The sequence below is a fragment of the Saprolegnia parasitica genome, assembly GCF_000151545.1.
Source record: "Saprolegnia parasitica CBS 223.65 unplaced genomic scaffold supercont2.1, whole genome shotgun sequence".
NCBI classification, from domain to species: Eukaryota; Oomycota; class Saprolegniomycetes; order Saprolegniales; family Saprolegniaceae; genus Saprolegnia; species Saprolegnia parasitica.
In genome coordinates, this window is record NW_012156395.1 from 849,479 (window position 1) to 873,120 (window position 23,642).

At 59.4% G+C, this 23,642-nt stretch overlaps 8 protein-coding genes across 8 annotated transcripts; 4 read left to right on the top strand and 4 right to left on the bottom strand.

The window, feature by feature from the left end:
- Positions 1-214: 214 nt before the first annotated feature.
- SPRG_00335 (hypothetical protein) lies at positions 215-2,430 on the bottom strand. Its single transcript, XM_012338435.1, has 8 exons — positions 2,136-2,430; positions 2,017-2,079; positions 1,891-1,971; positions 1,659-1,844; positions 1,202-1,618; positions 942-1,156; positions 745-875; positions 215-694 (listed from the first exon to the last, which is right to left on the bottom strand). Exons 1-8 carry the CDS (start codon positions 2,421-2,423, stop codon positions 240-242), a joined length of 1,836 nt encoding a protein of 611 aa, XP_012193825.1. The 5' UTR covers positions 2,424-2,430; the 3' UTR covers positions 215-239.
- Positions 2,431-3,240: 810 nt separating this feature from the next.
- SPRG_00336 (hypothetical protein) lies at positions 3,241-3,582 on the top strand. The gene is made up of 2 exons (XM_012338436.1): positions 3,241-3,422; positions 3,470-3,582. Exons 1-2 carry the CDS (start codon positions 3,273-3,275, stop codon positions 3,530-3,532), a joined length of 213 nt encoding a protein of 70 aa, XP_012193826.1. The 5' UTR covers positions 3,241-3,272; the 3' UTR covers positions 3,533-3,582.
- A 654-nt stretch (positions 3,583-4,236) lies between these two features.
- On the top strand, positions 4,237-8,107 carry SPRG_00337 (hypothetical protein). The gene is made up of 8 exons (XM_012338437.1): positions 4,237-4,414; positions 4,472-4,574; positions 4,617-4,708; positions 4,756-5,434; positions 5,495-5,598; positions 5,662-5,977; positions 6,024-6,726; positions 6,791-8,107. The coding sequence occupies exons 1-8, from the start codon at positions 4,247-4,249 to the stop codon at positions 8,046-8,048; spliced, it is 3,423 nt and encodes a 1,140-aa protein (XP_012193827.1). The 5' UTR covers positions 4,237-4,246; the 3' UTR covers positions 8,049-8,107.
- Positions 8,108-8,442: 335 nt separating this feature from the next.
- Positions 8,443-10,242, top strand: SPRG_00338 (hypothetical protein; the record flags this gene model as incomplete). The annotated part of the gene is made up of 7 exons (XM_012338438.1): positions 8,443-8,979; positions 9,026-9,151; positions 9,207-9,271; positions 9,325-9,407; positions 9,457-9,563; positions 9,608-9,691; positions 9,739-10,242. The coding sequence occupies 7 exons, from the start codon at positions 8,443-8,445 to the stop codon at positions 10,213-10,215; spliced, it is 1,479 nt and encodes a 492-aa protein (XP_012193828.1). The 3' UTR covers positions 10,216-10,242.
- A 355-nt stretch (positions 10,243-10,597) lies between these two features.
- SPRG_00339 (NEK protein kinase) lies at positions 10,598-12,482 on the top strand. The gene is made up of 10 exons (XM_012338439.1): positions 10,598-10,732; positions 10,778-10,995; positions 11,041-11,188; positions 11,238-11,336; positions 11,389-11,471; positions 11,515-11,641; positions 11,687-11,790; positions 11,834-11,925; positions 11,972-12,026; positions 12,074-12,482. The coding sequence occupies exons 1-10, from the start codon at positions 10,649-10,651 to the stop codon at positions 12,405-12,407; spliced, it is 1,344 nt and encodes a 447-aa protein (XP_012193829.1). The 5' UTR covers positions 10,598-10,648; the 3' UTR covers positions 12,408-12,482.
- Positions 12,483-12,510: 28 nt separating this feature from the next.
- On the bottom strand, positions 12,511-13,584 carry SPRG_00340 (hypothetical protein). The gene has a single exon (XM_012338440.1). It carries the CDS (start codon positions 13,541-13,543, stop codon positions 12,560-12,562), a length of 984 nt encoding a protein of 327 aa, XP_012193830.1. The 5' UTR covers positions 13,544-13,584; the 3' UTR covers positions 12,511-12,559.
- Positions 13,585-15,449: 1,865 nt separating this feature from the next.
- On the bottom strand, positions 15,450-16,730 carry SPRG_00341 (hypothetical protein; the record flags this gene model as incomplete). The annotated part of the gene is made up of 2 exons (XM_012338441.1): positions 15,450-15,561; positions 15,610-16,730. The coding sequence occupies 2 exons, from the start codon at positions 16,728-16,730 to the stop codon at positions 15,450-15,452; spliced, it is 1,233 nt and encodes a 410-aa protein (XP_012193831.1).
- Positions 16,731-20,641: 3,911 nt separating this feature from the next.
- Positions 20,642-23,127, bottom strand: SPRG_00342 (hypothetical protein; the record flags this gene model as incomplete). Its single annotated transcript, XM_012338442.1, has 5 exons — positions 20,642-20,995; positions 21,056-21,471; positions 21,519-21,717; positions 21,762-22,120; positions 22,170-23,127. The coding sequence occupies 5 exons, from the start codon at positions 23,125-23,127 to the stop codon at positions 20,642-20,644; spliced, it is 2,286 nt and encodes a 761-aa protein (XP_012193832.1).
- Between the last annotated feature and the right edge of the window lie 515 nt (positions 23,128-23,642).

Consider the following 23,642-nt stretch of genomic DNA (forward strand, 5'->3'; position numbering starts at 1 on the left):
CCATATATTTCATCCCAATGGCATGCATAACCATGAGAGTCAATACCATTGATGATGAGTTGCAGCACACAATGGGGTTCTCCGTATTACGCAGCTCACTCCAAACGACCAAGTACCGGTGCCAACTCCATCGCCCTCAGGTGCTGCGAATGCAACGTCTTTAAGGTCGTCGTCCTTGCACAGTTTATTCCAACGCGGACACGTTTGTTTGATTGGTTGATTGATTGATTGATTGTTGCTCACGCGGGGGACGGCGCTTTGTCGGCATCGGCATCGTCGTTTTGATTGGTCTCGTTTGAAGCATCGTTGTCGCCTCCTTCATTGTCATCTTCTTTGTCCTCGTCGCTCTCGTCACTCTCGCCGTTGGCCTCGTCGCCGTCGGCTGCAGCTTTCGGCTTGATTTTCTTGTAGCCGTAGCCGTCGTCTTCGTCGTCGTCCGACATTTCCTTGATGAGCTCGTTCACCAGCGCTTCCTTGGCCAGTTTCTCGGCCTCGCGACGCGCACGGTTAATGTCTCGACGCGCTTCCTTTGCCGCCTTCTTCTCGGCGATGATGCGGGCCGCCTCCTTCTCGCGGTATTCGAGCTGCAAGTCGAGCGCGCGGAGGTCGTCGCGCACGCGTAGGAGCGACCGCATCGACATCTCCGTGTCCATGTCCACGCCCGACCAGTGCAGTCGTGCTTCGGCCGCCGCCTCTACATAGACATAAGGTTCCATGGCGCCAATGCGATCTTAGTGCGCGCACCACCGAGAACACACGGCGCCCAGTTGTCTTTGGCGTACACGTGCACTTGGCCGTTCCCGAGGTCGATCTCAATGCGGCCCTCGCCGTAAATACGGTTGCGACGAAAGTTGCCCTTGTACTTGTGGCCGAGTCTACGCATCCATATACTTCAGAACTGTCTTCACCACCAAAGACGATATTCTCCACATGGAGTGTACGGGCTCACTTCGACGCCGGCGCCGTGCCGAAAATTTTGGAAAAAGTGGCCATCGTACACCGCGCCGGACGGCAAGGTGAGTTTGCCCTTGCCGTCGCGGAGGCCGTCTTTCCAACTGCCTTCGTATTTGGTGCCATCGCTGGCTTCCCACGTTCCAAGACCGTGGTACTTGCCGTCTCGCCAAGTGCCTTGGTACTTGCAGCCGTTCGGGTACTCCTACGCGACGCCGTGAGCGGGGTTCCGAGAACAGCTTTTGTGTACGGCTGTGCCCGGGCCGCACGGCCGACTGTCCTTCCAAGCGCCGACGTACTTGCCGCCGTCCGCAAACGTGTAGACGCCGACGGCGCCACGCATGTGTCCATCCTTCCAGCGGCCGTTGTAGTGGTAGTAGGTATGCTTTCCGTGGCTCTCGAGCTTCCCGGGCACTTGTGGCGCGAGCCCGGGTGGCGCGGGGGCTTTGGGCACGGGCGCAATCTGCAGCTGCACCACGCGCGGGTCCTCGCTGTCGAGCCGGTCCGGGTGCGCGACGGCCTCCGGGTCGTCCTCGGCCGTGCCCGGGCTACTGGCCTCGAGCGGGTGCAGCGCCGCCGACTCGGGTTCGTGGCTGCTTGTAAGCAGCGCCGTGCGGGGCGCGGGAAACGAGCAGTCGCGAAAAGCCCGCTGCACCAGCGCTTGGTTCTACGCAACTTGTCTGTATGTGCAATGACCGTAAAGCTACCTTGTCGCGCGGCGGCGCCTTGAGGGCCATCATGCGCCCGAGAAACTCCAAGTGCTTGCGCACCGCGGCCTCGGTCTCGCTTAGCGCAGTTTCGCGCGTGAGGTACGCGGCCTCAAACTGCTCAAAGAGCCGCTGCCCGTACTTGTTGAGCTGGAGCTTCTCCGACTTGAGAAACCAGGGCGCAAACTATTCGTCCCATCCAAATAAATGGCCAACAGGGGCGAGTAGCTACCCGAGCGTGCCGTTCGGGGAGCCCGACGCGCCGGAGCATCGAGTGATAAAAGACGCAGCGCGGGTCATCGTCCTTGTACTTCTACTCGCCACGTTGACGCTTCAATACTATTGTACCGCATCGCACCCGGATCCATGCTGGCACGTTCTTGCGCTCCTTGCGCAGGAGCACGTTGATGTCCTTCATGAGCTATAATAGCACATGCATATTGTTTGCGCCGATGGCTGGCAATGTATTGAGAGAACCTTTGTGAGCTCGTCGTGGAGGAGCTCGTTGGAGGCTTTGGCACGAATGACGTTCCAGTTGGGGTCTTCGGGACGCTTTTGCTTTTGCGCACGCTTGGCGGCCCGCGCTTTGGCGGCTGCGGCGACCTGCACGTTCTTCTTGACGCTGCCCACGGACGCCATTGTGGCCGACGCTTCCGCGACCGCCTCTTTCTTCAACCCCGCGAACTTGAGCCGCGCGATATCCGCGAGAAGCGCGAGCGGTCGGCTCTGGCGCCGCCGGTCTTCCTCGGCCTGGGACGTTTCCATTCTCACTTTGTACCATGCGACTTCCGTTTCAGCGACGCGCGGGCTTCAAGCAATGGCGCCAAACCAACTGCGGCCTCGGCATAGGCATTGCGCTCCGACGCGTGCGAGCAGCCAATTCATTGTTGCATCCAGTCATGGGCTCGATCTTCTCGACGCCAGGCTCGCCGGCAGCAGGAACGGACATGGACAGCGAGCGGCTGCTTGAAGATGCGGCAAGGAAGGATGCGGCCTGCTCCGAGAGCCATGGCGGTGCTACGACGGACGACGGGCATGGCGCTTCGCGACGAGCTCGGCAGCATGCTACGGCGATATCTCTTCCTTTCACCCATTAATGCTCTCGCCCCAGGTCCGCCACTGCAAGTTCTGCGTCCTCTGTCTCATGTGCGGTGTCTGTGTCGAAGCTTTTACGGAGCTCTCTGCAGTCCGTGGAGTATTTCGTGGCCACGGAAGTGAATGCTATGGTTGCTGGATGGTTCGGTGACAAATTGACAGCACCAATGGTGAATGACATTAAGTTTAGAAAGTACATGAATAACGAGGACTACTACACTAAGGACTAAACGAAGAATGAGTTCTCTCAGTGGTTTGAATACATTGTATCAACACGGTCAGTCGTCGTAATGCGCTGTTCGGAATTAGCATGGTTGTAACATCATCGAGAACTCGGGTTCCTACTCTTTTCTCTACGCGGCAAAATCCAAAATGCCCACTACCGATAGCGTGCCGGCGAATGATTGGCCAGCGTGGCCCTTTTCGTATCCGTTCGATCCGGATACCGACCCTAGTCCAAGGACACATGTGTCCTAAATAGGCTCCTGATAAATAGGCAGCGCGAATTCCACGATTCGCATGGCCGGAAGAGACGCCGATCGCCGCGTCGCCGCCAAGCTGGCCGAGGCCTGCCGAGAGACCGCTGCGGAAGCCATCGCTGCGACGCTTGCGTCGGGCCAAGCGTCCACTGTGTACCACAACCGCGGCAAGTTTGCCAGCCGCAAAGAGGTAGGCAATGGCGACAAGGAACACTTTGCTGCATCTCTGTACTACAGGCGCAAGCGGCCAAGATTGCCGCTGCCAAAGCCAAGCGCGAGGCCAAGGAAGGCAAAGCATAGAGCAATGGCACTTGAATATATCTATGGCGTGGCATGCGCCGATGAGCTTGACGCACTGTCCATGATGGAGCGCATGCCAAGCTGTATGTGCACGAGGATGCCCGCAAGCTGTAGCCAATAAACAGTTGACGTCACCATCATTTGGCAAGCGCCATGAAGTACCTGCGCCATCGCCGACTCGACAAGATGGGTCTGCATATCCCTCTCGTGCCGAGCCACGGTTGATACGAGCTGTCGACACATAGAATCCTTGGCAACATCCACATGTGCGATCGAGGTCATTCATTTATGGGGTGCGTGGCGGAAGCAGCATCGAGCTGGACCGACCTCTTGAACGCACGGGCACCGCCTCTGGTCGCTCGTCGCAACCGGTCGAACATCACTCACCGCCACGTCGCCAATCGAACAAAAAACATGCATGCGGCAGTCCGGGCCCAGGACCCACTGCGGGCTGCAGCAAGCGAGCCTGCCAAGCGCGGTCGCAGCGCGCCTCGCCGGTCGCAAGCGGCCCTCATCGCGGTGGCCGAAACGTGGCAGCGTGAAAGATCGCGGGCGTGTCCGGATACCGTTATCCGTAGTCGGCCGAATAAGCCTGTTGGGGCCGCAAGTGCCATTCGATGCTTCGAATTAAATTATGCGTCTCTTTCTATTCCGGGGTCGTTAATAAAATGCAAAATTGCACTCGGCGCTTCCCCCACAAGAGCACGGATTGTGATGACGACGCCATTTTGGCTTTCGACGACGAAGCGGGTCGCCGACGAAGACGCGACGAGTCCGCCGACGAAGAAGCTCAAGACGATGGAGAGCCTGGAAGGAGATGCTGGCTTCATGGACAAGTACAGCCGGCAGATCGGCGCCTTTGGCCTCGAGACCATGGCCAAGGTAGTACTACATCCTCCTGCCATGGCGCGACGACTGCTCATGCCCATGCGCCATTAGCTTGTGAAGCTCAAGGTGCTCATCGTGGGCATGCGTGGCGTCGGTATCGAGTGCGCCAAGAACCTCGTCCTCGCCGGTCCTGGCGCCGTGACCATTTACGACGGTAGGACGATGGGTCTTTCTGGAATGCTCATCAGCAGTGTAGACGAGGTCGCTGACATCAAGGACGTTGGCGTCAACTTTTTCTTGACCGAAGACGACGTCGGCAAGCCCCGCGCCGCCGCCGTGGCACACCGCGTACGACCCTCGATTCGCATGCAAGCTTTTCATATTGGTCGACGTAGTTGGCCGAGCTCAACAAGATGGTGACGCTCAAGGTGCACACGGGCAGCCTCACGGAAGACGTGGTCGCGCGCCACAACGTGGTGGTCTTTACGCACTCGCGCCGCGCCGAGCTCGAGCGCTGGAACGCGTTTTGCCGCCGCCAGTCGCCCGCGATCGGCTTCATCGCGTGCGACATTCCTGGCGCGTTTGGCTACGCGTTCACGGACTTTGGTCCGTCGTTCACGACCCACGACGCGACGGGCGAGAACCCGATCACGCGCATCATCACCGACATCTCGAGCGACGAAGATGGCCTCGTCTCGCTCCTCGGGCCCGACGAGGACGGCAAGATGCACGAGCTGCCCGACTCGGACCACGACGGCTATGTCGACATCAGCGAGGTCGACGGCATGGTGTCGCTCGACGACCCGTCCCAGAGCATCAACACGATGGGCCCGTACCGCATCAAGTTTGCGACGAAGAAGGTGTTTCGCAACGGCAAGCAGGTCGACGTCTTTGACCCGTACCGCTTCCACATTGTCGGCGGCACAGCGCGCTTCTCGCCGTACCTCGGCGGCGGCATGTTTACGCAATCCAAGCAGCCCTTCACGACGAGCTTCCGGTCGTTCCGCGAGGCGCTTTCTTCGCCCGTGCACCCGGGCGACTATGGCCTCATGTTTACCGATGGCGCCAAGTTTGGTAGGAATTTTCTTGTATTTTCTTGCATTTTTTGATTCCGAGGCCCACACATGAACGTAGGCCGCGCCGAGCAACTGCATTTACTGCTCTGGGGCCTCATGAAGTTTGAGGAGACGTACGGCCACCGCCCCCGCGTCTACCACGATGACGATGCGGCCCAAGTCGTATGTCATTTCTTCTTCCTACCTCAGGGTTCCGAGAGTTACATGGTGGAATATGGGTCGTAGGTGGCCTTCGCCAAGGAAGGCTTGCCGGCGCACGACGACATTGAGCCGCTGACGCTTGAAGAGCTCGATGAGAAGCTCTTGACGCAGCTCGCGCAGGTGGCGTCGATCGAGCTCCACCCGCTCGCTGCCTTTTACGGTGGCGTTGTCGCCCAGGAAATCGTCAAGTTTACGGGCAAATTCACGCCGCTCAAGCAGTGGATGCATCTGGACGTGGTCGAAGTGCTGCCCGAGTCGATCCCGACCGACAATGCGCCGCAGCAGTCGCGCTACGACCACTTGATCGAGCTCTTTGGCGCCGCCTTTCACGCCAAGCTCGGTACAATCCTCGGATGATTGCCTCTCGCGTCTCACCTTTCTGGCAGGCAACAGCCGTACGTTCCTCGTCGGCTGTGGCGCGCTCGGCTGCGAGTACCTCAAGAACTTTGCCATGGTCGGCATGGGCTGCGGTCCCGACGGTCTCGTGACGGTCACGGACAATGACCGCATCGAAGTGAGCAACCTCAACCGCCAGTTCCTCTTCCGTGAGCACAACGTCGGGCAGCCCAAGTCGGTGGCGGCGACGCAGGCCGTGCGCTCGATGAACGCGTCGCTCAAGGTCAAGACGCTCGAGCAGCTCGTGGCGCCGACGACCGAGCACGTCTTCGACGACACCTTTTGGTCCAACTTGGACTTTGTCACGAACGCGCTCGACAACGTCAAGGCGCGCTTGTACGTCGACAGCAAGTGCGTCTTTTACAAGAAGCCGCTGCTGGAAAGCGGCACGCTCGGCACGAAATGCAACGTGCAGGTCGTGCTGCCGTACAAGACGGCGTCGTACGCCGATGGCCCGAAAGACGCGGCCGACGACAACATTCCCATGTGCACGCTGCGCAACTTTCCGTCGCTCATCGAGCACTGCATCGAGTGGGCCCGGGCCCAGTTTGAAGACGTGTTTGTCGTGCCCTTTGGCGACGTGGCCAAGTTTGCGGCCGACCCGAGTACGTACATTGAGACGGTCCGGAAGGCGACGCTCGACCACCCGAACCCAAAGCAAGGCGCGTCGGCCATTAGCCACGAACTCGAACGGTACGTTTTTTCTTTTTTGAATTGTTTCTTTGGTTTTGCCGGATCTCACGCAAGATGGGGCTAGGGTCCGCGCGCTGCACAAGCTGGTGATGACGCCGGACGTGGACTTTGACGCGTGCATGGAGATGGCGCAAACGCTGTTTTGCTCGCTCTTCCGCGACCGCATTTTGCAGCTCATTCACAACTTTCCCGAAGACCACTTGACCAAGACGGGCGAGCGCTTCTGGTCGGGCGCCAAGCGGTTTCCGCAAGCAGCGACGGACCTCAACTTCGAGGACTTTCCCAACCACTTGGACTTTGTCCGGTCGGCCGCGAATCTGTATGCTGTCAACTTTGGCCTGCAGCCGCTGCCCGAAAAAGAGACGGTGCCACGCCACTCGCTCCTCCGCGCGCCGGCGACGTTTGCCGAGTTTGCGGTCGCGCACGAGCTCCCGGCATGGGCGCCGTCGACGGAGACGATTGCCGAAAACGACGAGGAGCTCGCGGCGCAGCAAGCCGCCAAGGCCGGCAACGACGCCGAGGCCAACGAGCTCGCGACGCTCCTCGACGCGCTCGCGAGTTTGTCGCCAGAGGCGCTCGCGCACTGCGGCCGGTTGGTCCCCGCCGACTTTGAGAAGGACAATGACGCCAACTTTCACATTGACTTTATCGCGTCGGCCGCGAATTTGCGCGCGTGGAACTACCGCATCAAGCCGGTCTCGCGCCACAAGTGCAAGATGATTGCGGGCAAGATCATCCCCGCGATCGCGACGACGACGGCGTCGGTGACGGGCCTCGCGATGATTGAGCTGCTCAAGATCGTCCAGGACAAGAAGCTCGACCAGTTTAAGGACTCGTCCAACTCGCTGGGCCTCAACATGTACCTGCTGCAAGAGCCTGCCGAACCGGAGAAGGCCAAGGACGAGTACGACCCGATCGAGATGGCCGAGGTCAAGTGCAAGCCGCCGGGGTTCACCAAGTGGGACGTGACGATGCTGCGTGTGCCTAGCGAGATTACGACGGCCGAATTCCTCGAGAAGCTCCAAGAGACGACGGGCTTGACGTGCAACTTGCTCTTCCACGCGGCCGCCGAGCTCGGCGACGCCGACCCCAAGTACGGTCCCGTGCGCGGCCTCATGCTCTACGACCGCAACGCCTTCAGCGCGACTCTCAAGGCGCTCTACAACGAGAAGCTCCAGACGCCGCTGCGCTCGTGGGTCGCCGAACGGTACCAAGGCCTCGTCGACTGCGACCGCCCGTTTGTCGAGTTTCAAACGTCGTGCTCGGACGACGACGACGTCGTCTTCAAGATCCCGACCGTGCTCTGCCGCTTTGAAGCCTAAGCCATGGCGAGAACGCGTGTGATAATTGCCTTTCCATCTATGCGAGTCGTTGTCCCCGTTTGCACAAACGAGTCTGTCTGTGCTCGCATGGCGGTGTCTGCTACTGCTGCGAGGGCCAGAGTCGCAGTCTACCCAACCTTCCATTGGCACTTTCACAAGGAGGGCGCGTGAGAAGAATGGCTTCATGGCGTCGTGGGTGTGAGCGTCAAGCAGCCGGAAGCTCCATAGACCTACGCCCGTCGCGCCGCTTGCACACTAAAGGACTCTTCGTGCCTGATAGAAAGGCCGAGTTGGTGGTCAACCTCACTGACGAGACTGGAGGAGGCGGGCGCATGGAAGTGGCCGGTTGATGATGAGCACAATAATGGGCTAAAATTAGGAAAGCATCGACTCGATGCAGGACGTGGTGGACCCCGAGGACCCGGCGTACTTGACGCGGCATGCGCAGAGCCAGCTCGACCTCGGCGGCACCGCGGCCGCCAAGACGATCCGCAAGCTTGTGAACGAGCGCACGTCGACGCGCATCCAAGCACGGAACGCCGATGCTTCGATTGCATACCCGCCGTCGCGAGGGCTGGCCAAGTACACGCCGCGCTTTCTGCAAGCGTGCAAACGCCTCTTTGAGCGCTGCGAGCGCGATTCCGGCGGCCGCTCGATGGCGCTGCCGACGCTGCGGCAGCTCGCGTCGGCGGGCGCGTTCGCCGTCGACCAACGCACGATGGACGCGTGGCTGCAGCACCCGCGCGCCGACGACGCGCACGTGACCTTTGGCGAATTCGTCGATGCGTGCTACTGCTTTTACGGTCTCGACCTCGAGGATCGTCTCGGGAGCGAGACGAGCCGTAATTGTCACCCGTTTGCGTTGGCGTGCGCGCGCGACAAGGACGCCCGCGCCTTCTCGCCCCGCGACCACATTCGGCGACGCAACCCTGTACACTTGCATTCCGATATCTCTTGCATCGAGCGATTGCGCGTAGATGAAGGCGCAGCAAGAACGCGATGCGAGCGACGTCGTGTGGCTCGCGCAGAGTGGCTGCTTGCGCGCGTCCAAGAGCCAGCCCGTCCTCCGAACGAGCCCGAGTGCCTCGTGCTTGGCCAAAAATGTACCATTCCGATACTGCAACACTGGGTGACGACGTGCTGCTGCTGCTGAGGTAGGAGGCCGACGTCGCGCTCAAGCGGGACAAGGTCGTGGCACAGCGAGACAACGCGTTGCGGCAGCGGTACGACCGGCATCACAATGCTCCTTTGCTACTTTTACCTGCGGAAACTGTAGAGAGGCGGTGCAGGCCAACGTGGCGCTCGCCCAGCACTTTAGCACCAACGTGGGCATGGTGGCGAGGCATGTTCAGATCGGCGGTCGGTCGCGTCTTTGTCGGAAGTGCGACGAAATGGACCATTCTGGTAGAGATCACGGAGAAGCGGCATCATCACGCGCGCGCCAAGAAGGCGCGTTTTGAGGCCAAGAAGCAAGCCAACGAGCAAGCGAGCGCTTGCGCCAAGGCCTTTACCAACGTACTAGTCGATCGCAGGAATGCTTTATGAAAGGATTGGCGTAGCGCATCAAGCTCTCCAAGCTCGAGGACGTCCAGGAAGCGCGCCGCGAAGTGCAGCATGAGCTCGCGGCCATTAAGGAACGAAAGGTGGGCGCTGCTTGCTCGAAGAATACGAAGGCGATCGATCGTGGTAGCACTACCGGGCCGAGATGCTTCGGCGCCATAAGGCGCTCTTCAACCTCTCCGAGTCGACGTGCACACTGCATCGGCGGCCGCCAGAGCTACTGGCCGCGCTCTCCCGGGCACACACGGAGGCCGAGACACGGCGCCTCGCCAAGGTCGAGCAGCGCTTCTTTGAACAGAGCTTAAGCCAGCAACTGCGCGAGTACAAGCACGACAAGGAGCATGCGCTCAAGCAGACAGTGCACCCGCCTGTGCCCGCAGCCATGATCCACCTCGACCAGCAAGACGAGAGCGGGGCGTGGGAAAATGCTGAGGCCAAGCTGACAGCGGCCATGGACGCGCTACTGCAGACATGGATCGATGACCAGCGCGACTTGAGCTGCTTGCTGCCTACGGCCAACACGCCACCAGCTGCACTGCGCTACTTTGGCAAGGTGCGCGACGTGCCGCCCAAGCCGTTCCAGTCGTCTGCAGACCGAGGACTCTAACTACTACACGATCACCTTGAAGTCGCCTCGCCCGTCTCTTCCGAGAATCGCGTCCCAAAATCCATGCATTCAGCGGCATGCAGGCGGCGCCCGTAGGCCATCGGCGTACGTTAGGTCGCCTGGTCGACCGTGGAGGTGCGAGCGCTGCTGGGAGAGTCCGTCCTCGCAGCATCTGCCGGCTTTGAAGCGTCGGCCGTTTCCCGGGTCTGCTCGTCGTCCACCAAGCTGCCTCGAAACGATTGGTGGAAAAAGTCGACGAACATCTCTGATTGGTGTAGATTTGGATGTTCGAATGCATTTTGGCCAATCCGCGGTCGTATAAAGAGATGCAGTCGTAATCTCCCGCTGGTTTAAAAACGCATACTAAAATCAAGTGTAAATTCAGGCCCCAAAAGCCGCGAAAGATCAAGAGCCCATTCCAAGACGGGCGACGATGGACCAATACGACCACATCCGGGTCATCGGGAAGGGCAGCTTTGGCGTCGTGAGCAAGATCCGGCGCCAGACCGACGGCAAGGTACGCGTACCATGCTGGCGATGGCGGCCGACGCAGCATGCGTAGGAGCTCGTGTGGAAGGAGGTCGGCTATGGCCAAATGACCGAGAAGGAGAAGCAGCTCATCGTGAGCGAGGTCAATATCCTGCGCGAGCTGCGCCACCCACACATCGTGCGCTACCTCGACCGTGTCATTGACAAGCAGTCGTCCAAGATCTTCATCGTCATGGAGTACTGCGAAGGCGGCGACTTGAGCCAGCTCATCAAGCGCAAGCGGCGCGAAGGGTACGATGAGGATATCGTCAGCCCCGATACTGATACACCGGCTAGGTCGACGATCGAGGAAGCCTTCATTTGGCAAGTGTTTACCCAGCTGTACATGGCCTTGAAGGAGTGCCACCGGCATCGCGAAGGCAATACGGTCCGGCCTATCCTGCACCGCGACATTAAGCCCGGCAACATCTTTCTCGACGCTCAGGTATGCGTACCGACGACATATGACGTATCGCTCATGTCCATGCGACCAGAACAACGCCAAGCTTGGCGACTTTGGCCTCGCCAAGGAGCTAAGCAGCGAGTCCAAGTTTGCGCAGACCAACGTTGGAACGCCGTACTACATGAGTCCGGTACAATTCTACCGCATGTACATTGGCATGTGATCCTGACGCCAGCGCACAGGAAATGGTCAACGAAATGACGTACGACGAGCGGTCCGACATCTGGGCCCTTGGATGTTTGCTCTACGAGATGGCGGCGCTCGCGTTCGTACCAGCCGGCCTTTTCTGCACACTGACCTCGTCGTAGACCACCTTTTGATGCGACCAACCAACTCGCCTTGGCCAAGAAGATCAATGCCGGCAAGTTCGCCCGCATCCCCGAGGCGTACTCGGAAGACCTCTTCCAAGCCATCAAATGGATGCTGCACCGCCAGGTTGATGACATCGACCACCTGCCTGTATGCCTGACGACGCCGTAGCGGTCACGCCGGCCACGGATCGAAGACCTCGAACGGATCCCGCAGCTGGCGCGTCGTCTGCAGACGTACTCGATGACCCTGGCCGAAGCGTCGCTTCACGAAACGTACATTTTTAACACGCGGGCAATCGCTCATGCTCGCCTCTAGGTACACCGCCAAGATGAAGGAGCTAATCGCCATCGAAGAGGAATTGCGCCGGCAAGAAGCTGTCCTTCTCGTCCGCGAGAGTCAAGTCAAAGGTACTTTTCCCCCTCAAGTATCAACTCTGTATCAATCCAAACCTAGAGGCCGAGGACGATGTGCGACGACGGGAAGCAGACGTGAAGAAGCGCGAGCGCCTGTACGCAACCCATCGTCGACATCTCGACCATGCTCACTGAAGCGTAGGGTCGAAGCACTCTCCCGAACGTACTCGAACTCGTCGCCCAACAACTCGTCTTGCCACTCGGGCAGCTCGGACCACAGCCCCGTCTGTAGCCAATGCGGGTCGTCCTCGTCGCCTTACAGCGTCAATAACAACGACGTGCACTTGAGCCTCCCGACGCCGCCCCGGAAAAGTCGGTCGTACGAGGCGACGTCGCTCAAGGGCACGCCAAGCCGGCACTTTCGCTTTGACGAGTACTCGCCGACCAAGTACACGCCACCACCAACGTCCCGCTACTATCCCGCGATCGAGTCGCCCGTGAGAAAGTCACTGGACCGATATTACCAGCAGGCGTAGTCGTCGTCGCCCGCAACAGTACTAGTTCTTAGTCCTCGTCGTAGTAACCCGTTAGGCCCGTTTCTTTCTACCCTCTTCCTCTACTTTGCTGCACACTGGTTGTATCAAGCCCATCGACGTATCGATATAGCAATATATACATCAACGCCGGGTTAGGACGACACGCGAATCTGCAGTAGAGACTCGACTTTTGTGCGGCAGATAGGGCATGTGCTGCCTGGCTTCTTGAGCGCCTCGGAGCACTCGAGGCAGATGCACATGTGTCGACACGGCAAGATGGTCGTGTTGCGCGGCTCGCAGAGGCAGATGATGCACTCGGCGCCTTCGAGGACGTCGTCCGTGGCCGTCGCCTTGGCCTCTGCGTCGCCGTCAGTTGGCGACTTGGGCGCGGCAGCAATCGAGCCGTCCATGCCGTAAATCTCCTGGAGCTCGTACGTTTGGCCTTGGACCTGGACCTTTTGCTTGAGAATTGTCGCCTTGAACGTCGTCTCGTCGCCGCGCGTCACCTTGGGAAACGAGAGGAACGTCGACTGCTTCTGCGGCGGCGACGGTCCGTCGACGTGGACTTGGATCTCGACGACAAGCGGAAACGTCGTCGAGCTCGCTTGGTGCGTCGTCTCGAGGACCGGCCACGCGGCGAGGTCGAAGGGCGGCGTCGAAAACGCTTGGCCGAGCGCAGCCGGGTACACGGGCAGCGGGTCCGGGTTCGGGTTGAGCTCGGGCTTTTGGTTGAGGAAGTTCGAGTTGCCATCGTCGTCAATGGTCTCGAGCGCGTTAAAGTAGAGCAAGATGTTGCAGGGCTTGGCGCTGTCAAAGAGGAACTCGAGCACGCACTCGCCGGTCGCCAACGTCTTGAGCGCGACCGACTGCTTCTTCAAGTTGACGTCATTGCGCACGGTCGTCGTTTCTTGCATCTCGGGCGCGGCCTGGAACGCGCCGCCCATCTGCGACTGGATAAAGCCCATGTCGGCTCGCCCGCGGCTCATGTAGAGCGCCTGCATCTGCGCCTGTGTGTACACGACGGGCGGCGCCGATGGGTTGCCGCTCGTCGGGTCGCCGTACAGCGGCGGCGGGTTGTTGCCGTGGCGGCCCGCCGACCCGTTGTTGTGGCGGACGATGCTGCCCGAGACGCCCATGCTTGGTCGTTAACTGTCAGCGCTGCGCTATTTTGGTCGCATTTTCCGGAAATATCAAGTGCAATCTCGACATAATAATATTGCGCATTTCCGCACGACGACTCACTGTACCGAGCGGCCAACACAACAATGCGAGTGCAACCCCGTTCTATTGGCGCTTCGTGGTTGGAGCTTCGACTTGGTGCTGAGAACGCAGCCACGTCAATTGCTGACCGCCAGATAAAACTCGAGAAGCCGACTGATGATGAGGTCTCTGTACACATCGCAGCGGATCCAGCACTGCTCGCCTTGCCTTGGCCATGCTAGATGGTCAAAAAACCGATCCCCACGCTCGTGAACTAGCCTACCCCTCCACAATCCAAGCCATTTGTAGGTACGTATTGGCAGGTATTGTAGTAGGTGCTTGGGACATTCGAAGGTTGGCTTTTCTGGTTCGACGCCATTGTCAGCTCCACACCAAACGCCGATACTATACTGACGGTACGACGACGCGCGGAATCGGCCGCCAGCTGCGTCTCCTGCAGCACGAATCGTGCCACGTCGACCTCCTGTCGCACGCGTTCTTCGTGGCAGTAAAAAGGAGTGCCTCGGACAAAACGGCGGGACAAAACGGCGGGGACAAAATGCCCGAAGTAGCCAAATACCGTAGGTAGTAGTAGCCTGTCAAAGACGCGTGACCGACCATGCAGCATCTGTGAGTCGCGACGGAGCGTGCCAGATCCAGTCAACTCGTACTTCTTGTGTGTTGCCGGTAGCGACAGGATGTGCATGGACAGTCGCTTGCTGGGACCCAAGAGGCTCCAAGACGACCGCTATCACTCCAATCCATGCTGTCTCGTTGTCGCAGCGTACCCTCTTTTGGTAGATCGAAGCCACCTGAGAACGCTCGTCATTGACGCCGTCGATCAACGTGAATGGCGCACTTCAACCTCACGGCGGATTTCGTAGTTCGAAGACGTTGTGTGCCAGGGAATGCGACGAGATTGGTCAGATTGCGAAGTTTCGTTTGCAGTCGAAGAATTGATACAGCTATTGATACCCTGTCGGAAATCCGTGGCATGTCATGGCTGGTGCAAGAGAGCAGGACAGCCCGCGAGGCAAGATGCGGACAAAGACAGCGCAGGATGCGGCGCATAGGCGATGCGAGCACAACGGCATGCACCGTGTCTGTCACGACCAGCGTCATCTGCCCGGTACACTGCGCGTCGTACAGTGTACCAGCGTTGGTTTGCTTGGCGTAGTAGCTGTCTACGACACAGGTCCCTATTATACGACAAGGTGGCAACGAACGAAGGAGCTTGTCGCGGTTAGACAGTCGTGGGTGCAACCTGGCGCCATGCTTCGAAGGTTTGGTCACGGGATGACCTAACCATCGAAGCATGCGCCAGGTTGCGCGGGGATCGACCGTTCAGCCGTACACCGTACGACCGACAAAGCGTTTACGAGTACCGACGACGGGCATCTTGTCTGTCCTCCCATAGTCTGGGCGCTGAGTGATTGATGATACCCGGTACTGCAGAGCCTGCTCATGCACGCAAGCCGAGCCCCAGGCGCTGGCCACATCCACGCGCCTGGATTGCATTTTGACCAATCGCATCGCATTCGATAGAATGAACCAATCCCACGCTGCTATAAAAATTCGAAGCGCCAATGAACAGTGGCGAAAAAAATGATCGGTGCAGAGTGGGCCATTGATTGTTCGTCGCGCAGTCTTCTTGAGCCAGCTGGGCACGCACGACACGGAAGACGACGAGGTGGTCGTCGCGAGGAAGGTGCATTGGATGATGATGATGATGAAGAAGACGAGGGTTTGGATGGTGCAACGAAAAGGAAAAGCTTAGGCTCGAATAAATAAGCTACAGATGGAGGCCGGAAGAGTCTTCGATCGACAATGCGCGGATACTTCTTAGTGCACGAGCACGACGCGGGTGCCGTGCTTGGGGTTCATGCCAAAGTACGTCGCTTGCTGCGACCGCGCCGACGACGGGCGCGTCGGTGTCTTGGCGAACCGGTTGTCGCTGCGCTGCGACGAGAGACTCGACATGGTCGTGCTGGACGGGGAGGACCCGACTGGCGACTGCATCGGCGACCGCAAATTGCTGAACCGCGCCTTGATGCCACTCTGGACGCTGCCGCGGTCGCTCGCGCCGCTCGTGCTCGGGCGGTACTTGGCCGTGTCGCAACACACGATGCACACGTCGAGCTTGGTGTGGCCTTGCTTGTCGAGGGTTGCGTTGCGCTCTTGGGTGCATTTCGAGCAGACGACGACGCCGCACTTGCGGCAATGGATCTTGCGCGAGAGCAGGTGGAACGCTTTCCGGCACACGTAGCAAGACGCGACCGAGGCTTTCGGCACAAGGTCCAAGTCGCCCAAGAAGCCCTCGGCGTTCATGCGGCGGTCGTGGAGGATGTCGTGGAGCACGTGGAGGTTGTTGACGTGGCGCTTGATGTTCATGCACTGCGTCCAGCTCGGCATGTTGCTCTTCGGGTCCATGCACATGACCGCGACGACATCAATGCAACCCGGCGTCGCCGACTCGGTGAAGAGGTGGCCAGACCCGTAGATCGAGCCGCGGACATAGCCGCCGTGGGGCACCTCGAGCGACGGGTACACGGGCGACGCGAACGACTGGAGGCTGCGCGCCCAGCCGCGGCGACCCGTGCTACTCACAAACTCGTCTTGGGCCTGGAGGAGGCAAAAGTCGCGCGGGCGGAAGAGCGCGGTCGGCGCCATGCTGTACGCCTGCCAAAGGAGCTGCACCGAGTGCATCGGGTTGTACTCGGTCGGTGCCTCGAGCGTCTTGAGCACCTGCATGTCGAGCAGGTGCGGGTGCAGCTGCTTATGCAGGCTCTTCATTTCCGTCGAGTCGTTCATGTTGCCATGGAAGAGGTCCACCACCTCCTCCAACGACCCGCTTACTTGGGTCACGGCGCAGTACATGATGGGCTCGGCCGGCGCCGGCGCCGCCTTGGTAAACACGTTGGACCATTTCGACGCGGGCTTCTTGGACCGGCGCACGCGGTACACCGAGACGCTGGCCTCGTCCGACTCGAGGTCCCATGTGTAGCGCGAGCCTTCGCGCGTCGAGAGCTCGAGCAAGTTGGCCAAGCACTTGCGCGAGCTCTTGAGCAGCAGCGCAGTCTCGTCTTGGCCGAGGCGCTTGTTGCTGCGGAAAGACGGTGCCATGATCGAGACGAATTCAAAGTGGGCCGCAGTTCTGGAACCCAAGCGCGCACCAGCTGGCCCAGCGTCCGGATCCGCAACCGGTTCGTCAGTGGAATGTGTCGCAGGCGGACAAAACGGATGGGCCAAACGGACAAAAATATAATGCAATTAATCAATTAATTGGGTGGGATCCTGCGACAGCACGTTGCCAGACGGCGCGAGTCCCACAGATACGCAACTTTCGACACGACCACAGAGCCGCATGTCCTGCATGCGGTTGGGTGTCAAAGCTATGGCTGTACGCTCGCGAAGGCACGTCGTCGTTGCCAGGACCTCCTGGCGCACCTCGTTGGGCCGCACCAGATCTAGAGTCGAGTCGGACCCAACGAGCTGCCAATCAGAAATATTCACAATGTGCGCGCATCCTCCGTGGCGTTGGCGCGCTGCAGCAACGCTATTATTTTTGTCCCGATCCTCAGCCACCAACGACAATCCTGAAGTGCTGGCGCCAGCTATCATTTCAGCCGTGGAAGCTTGTGGTTGTCGGGCCCTGACCACAAGCGCGCTCTCCGGCCACCGTCAGGCCGTGACCAGCGCGCTTTATCGAAGGGTGCGCAGAGACATCACCCTGCCGAGATAGCGCGCAGAGACGAATTCGAAGACTGTGACTTCGGCAGAATTTACGCCGACGCGGCCGCCGAGACGGAGAGCGATGGATGCAGACCTGGCGTGCTCCAGAGGAGGAGGTTGGGCGGGCCATCATCATCAGGAGAGGGAGTGGGTTCGGAAGCGCTTGACACTCGCATCGTACCTGCCATCGAAGGCGGCCATCAACCCATGCGCGCTGGCCTTACCACCCGATATGGCGGCGAAAGACGGAAATCCACCCATAGTACAAGACTCCTGTCCACGAATTCAGTCCACAAATACGCGCTCCCAGTGCCATTCTTGTCGCGAGCCGACTGAGCCCCACGTGAAAATCAAACTCCAAACGGGATCTGGTAACACGTTCTGATAGGGGCTTGTTATGATGGTATGCAGCTGATCGCTCTGATAGCAGTCGAGCCCGAGAAGGACCATTCCGCTCGAAATGTCGATGTTGTTGTTCCGACCATTTTGGCCCGACAAGGACCAGCTCCTGAGCGTCGGGTGGGTGGCTAGGAGAGATTATTGTGCTCGCGTATGGCGTGCCTGTGGTGGCGACCGAGAATAATCCGGCGCTGGCGTGGCAGCCGGGTTTCCACGCGCGCGAGTTTGCAGCTCAAGGTTCCGTCGGAGTCGCAATGTCTTTGCCAAATTATGGAGGAACTTCCAAGCACTCTAGAAGGTCCAACCCGAGCCATTTCTGAAGCAGACAATACGCAAACCCGCCTCGGCCCTTTCCAAGATGGTGGGTACCAATGTGGTTCTAGCGTCAAGTCTTCTGAAGGTGCTGCTGCGAGCTGCATTGATAGGCGGCGGGAAGACCACGGCTCACGCATGGGGCATCGGCTGGACACCGTTTGGTCGTACGCTCTTGCATTTGAGAGCATCGTCGGCGAAGGGGTTGATGGGTGATGGCGGTTCCACGTTGTGCTGCGAACATGTTGAAGGAGCGATCTCTGCGATGCTTGGCGTTCGATAGCGTTGCGATCTGCGCCCGAGCCATGCCGCAAATGATTTTTAATGCGAACCAAGTAGAGCTACGCGAAGACACACCTCAGATGCTCGGTGCGAAAGCAGCAGGCCGTGGAGAAGGACGGTGGTGCTGCGCAAGAGGTCAAGGAGAGACAAGGCGCCGCCAACAGTCCAAAGCCAAGTCACGTTCGTAGGTTCGGTAGCAACCTCGCCGCGAGGCTGCGTTCTGCAGATTCCACTTTGCGGCGTTCGAGACGATCTCAAACCAAGAAATCCTGGCCTTTGGACGACGTGCCGCAAGGCTTGGAATCTGTGGAAATGTGTGTCGCTCTGCTACGCATCATATATACTTATACCTTCAGCGCACGGCAGCGCTTGAGCTGCCACGAGAGGTGCAGGCGTCTGCGCACGGCACCTCGTTCAATGTGCAAGGGCCACGGAATAAAACGGCGACGCAACAGTTGTGAGATATGAGCTCACGAGGGTTGCCACAATGCATTTCCAGTCTATCGCCTCAAGCGGCTCGGCCTCAAATCAACAATCTTGGCCTCGAGCCGATCGACGGTCGCCTACCCCACGCTCCGGGCACCCACCCCGTACTCGGTCGCTCCTCTCTCAAGAGAGGAGCTAGATAGTCTAATGAGTAAGTGCTGTCTCGGAAGGGCAACATCAATAACATCTCAGTTGCGATCGCTCGGCCACGCTGTACGCCACGTCACATTCTTGTGGAGTAGCTTTTGTAGAGATTGGCGCTTTGCACACCATTTGCACCGCACTCGAGTGGCACGAAGTCCTTTAAAATGCTAGTGCCAGGAGCAGATTAAGAGCCACTTCTTTGGAGTGACATGCTCGTATTTGGCCGAGGCAATCGCATTCATTTCACGTCCTTTCTATTTGAAAGCATTTCGTATGCGTCAGTTGCTCAGATTTGATAGTCCAGTTCCCTCCCGTTGCCAAGCTCATGGCCAATCCACATTCAAAACTAGTTTGTAAAACCCTTTTGGGCTCCGTGCCAGGCAACAACATTGGGGCAGCTCGTATGTGACCTAAATTGCTATTTGAAAAATATGCGCGTACCAAGGTTCGAAGTGGTGACCAAGTTTTTGTGTAGTACTCAGAATCCACAGCGTGTGACGTGGATAACCCATAGCAATTAACGTCGCCACCTGGTACAATGATGAACCTAAACGGGATGCACGCGCCAGAGACACGGCAGCAAGGCCCGGGCGCCAGGGAAGAGGCCGACTATGCAGGTGCGAGGACGATGGGCACTGTCCCCCCCTTTTTCTCGTCCAATCTATTTTATAGGAGCGATATCGTACTACGTACTAGCATGTTGCGGATGGAAGGGACTTCTACCGTCCTTCCTCGCAGGGGCTTCAAGGCGCCCAATGCGACAATATCGAGATAAGGCAAGCATTATGGTAACCCATCGCATCGTGGCCTTTCACAAACCAGGTCACGACAGGGCACTCTATTACTGCGAAACGCTGGTCTGCTTGAGGTACTTTTTCGGTGGCTGGAGGCGGCTCGCGCCGACGTCGACGAGGTCCAGCTTTCTCTTGGGGGAGCCGAGGGACGCTGCTTGAGCGTCAAGGCCGTCGTCGATAGTGAACGTTGGGAACGATGCGTCGTGCGGCCGCTTCCGGGGCGTTGCGCCAGACGACGCATCGGTCGCGAGGCTCTTTAGCAGTGCGGTGGCAGCTTCGTCTTGCCGCACCATGTCCGTTGTCAGAGTGGTGGCATAGGCACCGGTGCTATTGGAGAGCGTATCCACCTACGCTTTGCGTCACGACCGGCTTCCAAATGAAGTAGTTAGTATACAACAGTACCGTTGTCCGCCACGTCTGGCACGCGTCTTGCACGGCCGAAGACGACGTCTTGTGGCTCGACACATACGCTTCTTGCTTGGTCTCGATGCGTTGGAACTGCGTCGCCATCCACTCGGTTGTCGAATTGAACGCGTCGGCGTGCACCGCGGCTTGCGACGCCAGCTGCTGGTCCAAGGCGGAGACGTGCGCGGTCGCTTGCGTCTGGAGAGCGGCTTGCAGCTCGTTCGTCGCGTCGGAATGCGAGGCAACCGCGCTCTGCACGTGTTCCACGTGCGATGCGTGCGTCTACACACATCGTAAGGAGCGTCGTGGCGTCGGAACACCGTACCTTGGCAAAGGCCTCGACGTGCTCGGTCGTCGTCTCGAGCTGCGTACCAAACTTGCCTGCTTGGTCGGCGGCGTCGGTGGTCGCTGCCGCCACGTCCGTAGCGACCTGCAGCAAGAGTTTTTGAACCCCTACGGACGCAAAGCGACGTGACGCTTTCATAACACAAAAACACGCAGAACCGTACGCTCGTCCGAGGCCGAGGACTGCTCTTCCAGCGTAGAGGACGTGTCCGAGAGCGACTGCAGCATAGACGAGAGGCACGTGTCGAGCTGCGCCTTGAGCGACGCCTGGAGCGCCTCGACTTGGTCGCGCATGGTCTCCTTAGTCGTCGTCAGCGATGCCACGGCGCTCTGCGTGTCGCGTGCGCGCGTTTGCACTTCGTCCTGGAGCGCGGCCGTGAGGTGGGCTTGCGTCGCCTCCAGCATGCTCTCGAGACGCGCCATGTAGCCGTCCATACCCACGCGCATCGCGTCGCACTCGCGCTGGACGCTGTCGACGACCGCGGCCGCCTACACGCATCGTCGATTCATGAGGATTGTCGCTTGTACACTGCTAAGTTGTCGTCGCACCGACGACGCGCTGGCGCGCGTGAGGGCTTCGAGGCGCGATGTGAGGCTCTCGGTGAGCGGCGAGAGCTTGTCGATTGCGGCGACCCAAGCGGCTGCCTGCTGCTGACTCAGTGCCTTCTGGTCCATCTGGTCGGCGTGCACGCGCTCGTGGCCGACCTCGACCTTGGCGAGCATCCCAGTGACAAGCGCCGCGAGGTCTTTCTGCACCGATGCGAACCGGTGGCCCACGTCGTCCAGCGCGTCGTTGTATGTGGTCGCGACACTGCGCATGTGACTCGTGAGCGCCGTCATCTGGTCCGTTTGCTCCGTCTTGAACGCGTCGACGGCGGTTCTTAGAGCTTTGCACTGGGACGTCGCCCGCTCTGCGTACGCCTGCGTCGTCGCATAGTTGGCTTGCAAGAGCGCGTCTTTTCGACCTATTCCCCGCATGAATGCCAAGCGCTCGAGATGGTGCAGTTCGTACCCGCGGCGTCCTGCAGCGCGGCAATGTCTCGCAGACGGTCCTTGTGCATGGCTGTCGCGATCGCAGCTTGCCGCTGGAGCTCGGCGACATTGGCTTCGGATACGTGGAGCATGCTTTGCGTGCGTTCGAGCTGCGCTTCGTTTGTTCGCAGCTGCAATTCGGTCGCGACAAGGGTCTCGGTCGTGGCTTTGAGCTCCATCTACGGCATCGCCTCGTATGCAATTAAAGGAAGGAGGATCGTACCTGGGAAGCCGAGAGCTTTCCGTCCAGCTCGGTCACTTCGGCTTTGGACGACTCGAGCGCTTCTTCGACTTCAGCGACCAGCGTCGTCTTGATGTCGAGTTCATCTTCGAGCTCTGCGAGCTTGGACGAGAACCACGCGAGACGGTCTTGCATCTCGGCGTACTGCGCCGGCGGCAGAAAGATACCGTCCTTGGCCCGCGCGGCCATGAGCTGGCTACGGAGGGCGTCGATTTCGACACCGTACTCCTTGATCAAGACGTGTTTCGTCATGCGCTGGTTGGCTTCCGGCTTGTTCTTGATGCTCTTGGCGCGATGCGCATAGTCGAGCGTGCTCATGGTCTCGTCAATGCAGTCGCCAGCTACACAAGGCGACGTGAGCTCAATGAAGGAAAGAGGAGGAGACCGTACCAGGGCCGAGGGTCGCAATGATCGTCGTCATCGCGCGGCCGCCCAGCGACTCTTGCAGGAGCCGCGTCAGCTTTGAGTCACGGTACGGCACGTGCGGGTGCTTGTCGACGAGGGCGGTGATGACGCGGCCGAGCGTGAGGAGACTCTGGTTGATGTTGCCGGCCTCGCGCGCGCGGACGTTGCGCGCGCCGGAGCGGCCAATGCACTCGGACCCGGCGAGGTCGACGAGGTTGAGCGTCCCGCTTCGAATGAGCTCTTCGCCGGGGATGTTGGACTCTTTGCTGTGGATGCGGATCGTAAAGATGCAGTGCGATCGACTGGACTGGTCGTTGAGGAGCGTCTCGGCCATGATGCGGTTCTTGGAGCCGATCTCGAGGAGCTCAAAGACGTGCGACGCGGTCAGCGTCGTGACTTCCTCGAGGTTTTGGCAGTAGACACCACCGCGCTTGGCGTCTTCCATGAGTCGCAGCGGCTTGTCCTTCTTGTTCTCGCCCAGCAAGTCCTTGAGCTCTTCGTTGTAGAGCTGGAGGAACGAGACGCGCACCGAGTACTCGCACTTGGTGGCCTGGAGCTTCTCGAAAATGTAGTTGACGCTGCGCGGAATGATGCCCGCGTTCTCGTCGAGCGGGCTCAGCTTGCCCTGGATCGTGTGCGTCTTGCCCGTGCCCGTCTGGCCGTAGGCGAAGACCGTGCAGTTGAAGCCCGCGAGCGCTTCGTCGACCACGCTCTGTACGACGCCCTTGAAGATGTCCTTCTGCGACGCATATTGGCCAAAGACGCGGTCGAAGGTATACGTCTTCTTGCGCACCGTCACCTGGTGCTCCTTGGGCGCGACGGCCACGACGCTCGGCCGCGCGGTCGCCTTCTCCTTGGTCGAGAGCGGGCGGACGCGGACCGCGACGCGGACGCTCTTCTCCATACCGACCTGGAATTCAAACTGGTCGCCTCCCGGATACATGTCCGGATACGGAGCCTTTGAAATGCAGCCAATCAGTGACCGAGAAGTACTCTCTCGCGCTCAAACCATGGGATCCAGCGCTCGGGGGCCGAGCCGCAGCCAGGAACATCTCCTCGGTGTGCTTTGATCTCCAGCAGAAAGCGACGATCTACGGTGGTGCAAGGCTGCGCGATCGTGCCTCCACGTGGGCACAGTGCATGTCCTGCGCACCTCTAGCAGCAGGACCACGCTTGGCCTTGCTACTGGTAAGATTGTAGTACTACGTAGTAGGAGCTAGCATCGACTGCCATATACTACGTATGCAAGACCCGCGCCCATGGCACCGCCATCCAGGCAGCCTTGATTCATTCGACTCGGGAGATGACGCGGCAGAGTCGTATGGCGTGCTTCCATCGATGATGGAGCCTGCATGACGTGGCCCTTGATGCGATCTACAGCATGGTGCTCCTTGTCGACACCGCTGACGATTCGCGTCCTCGGGTCCATGGGCCAAGAAAGGGCGATGCCACGTCAAG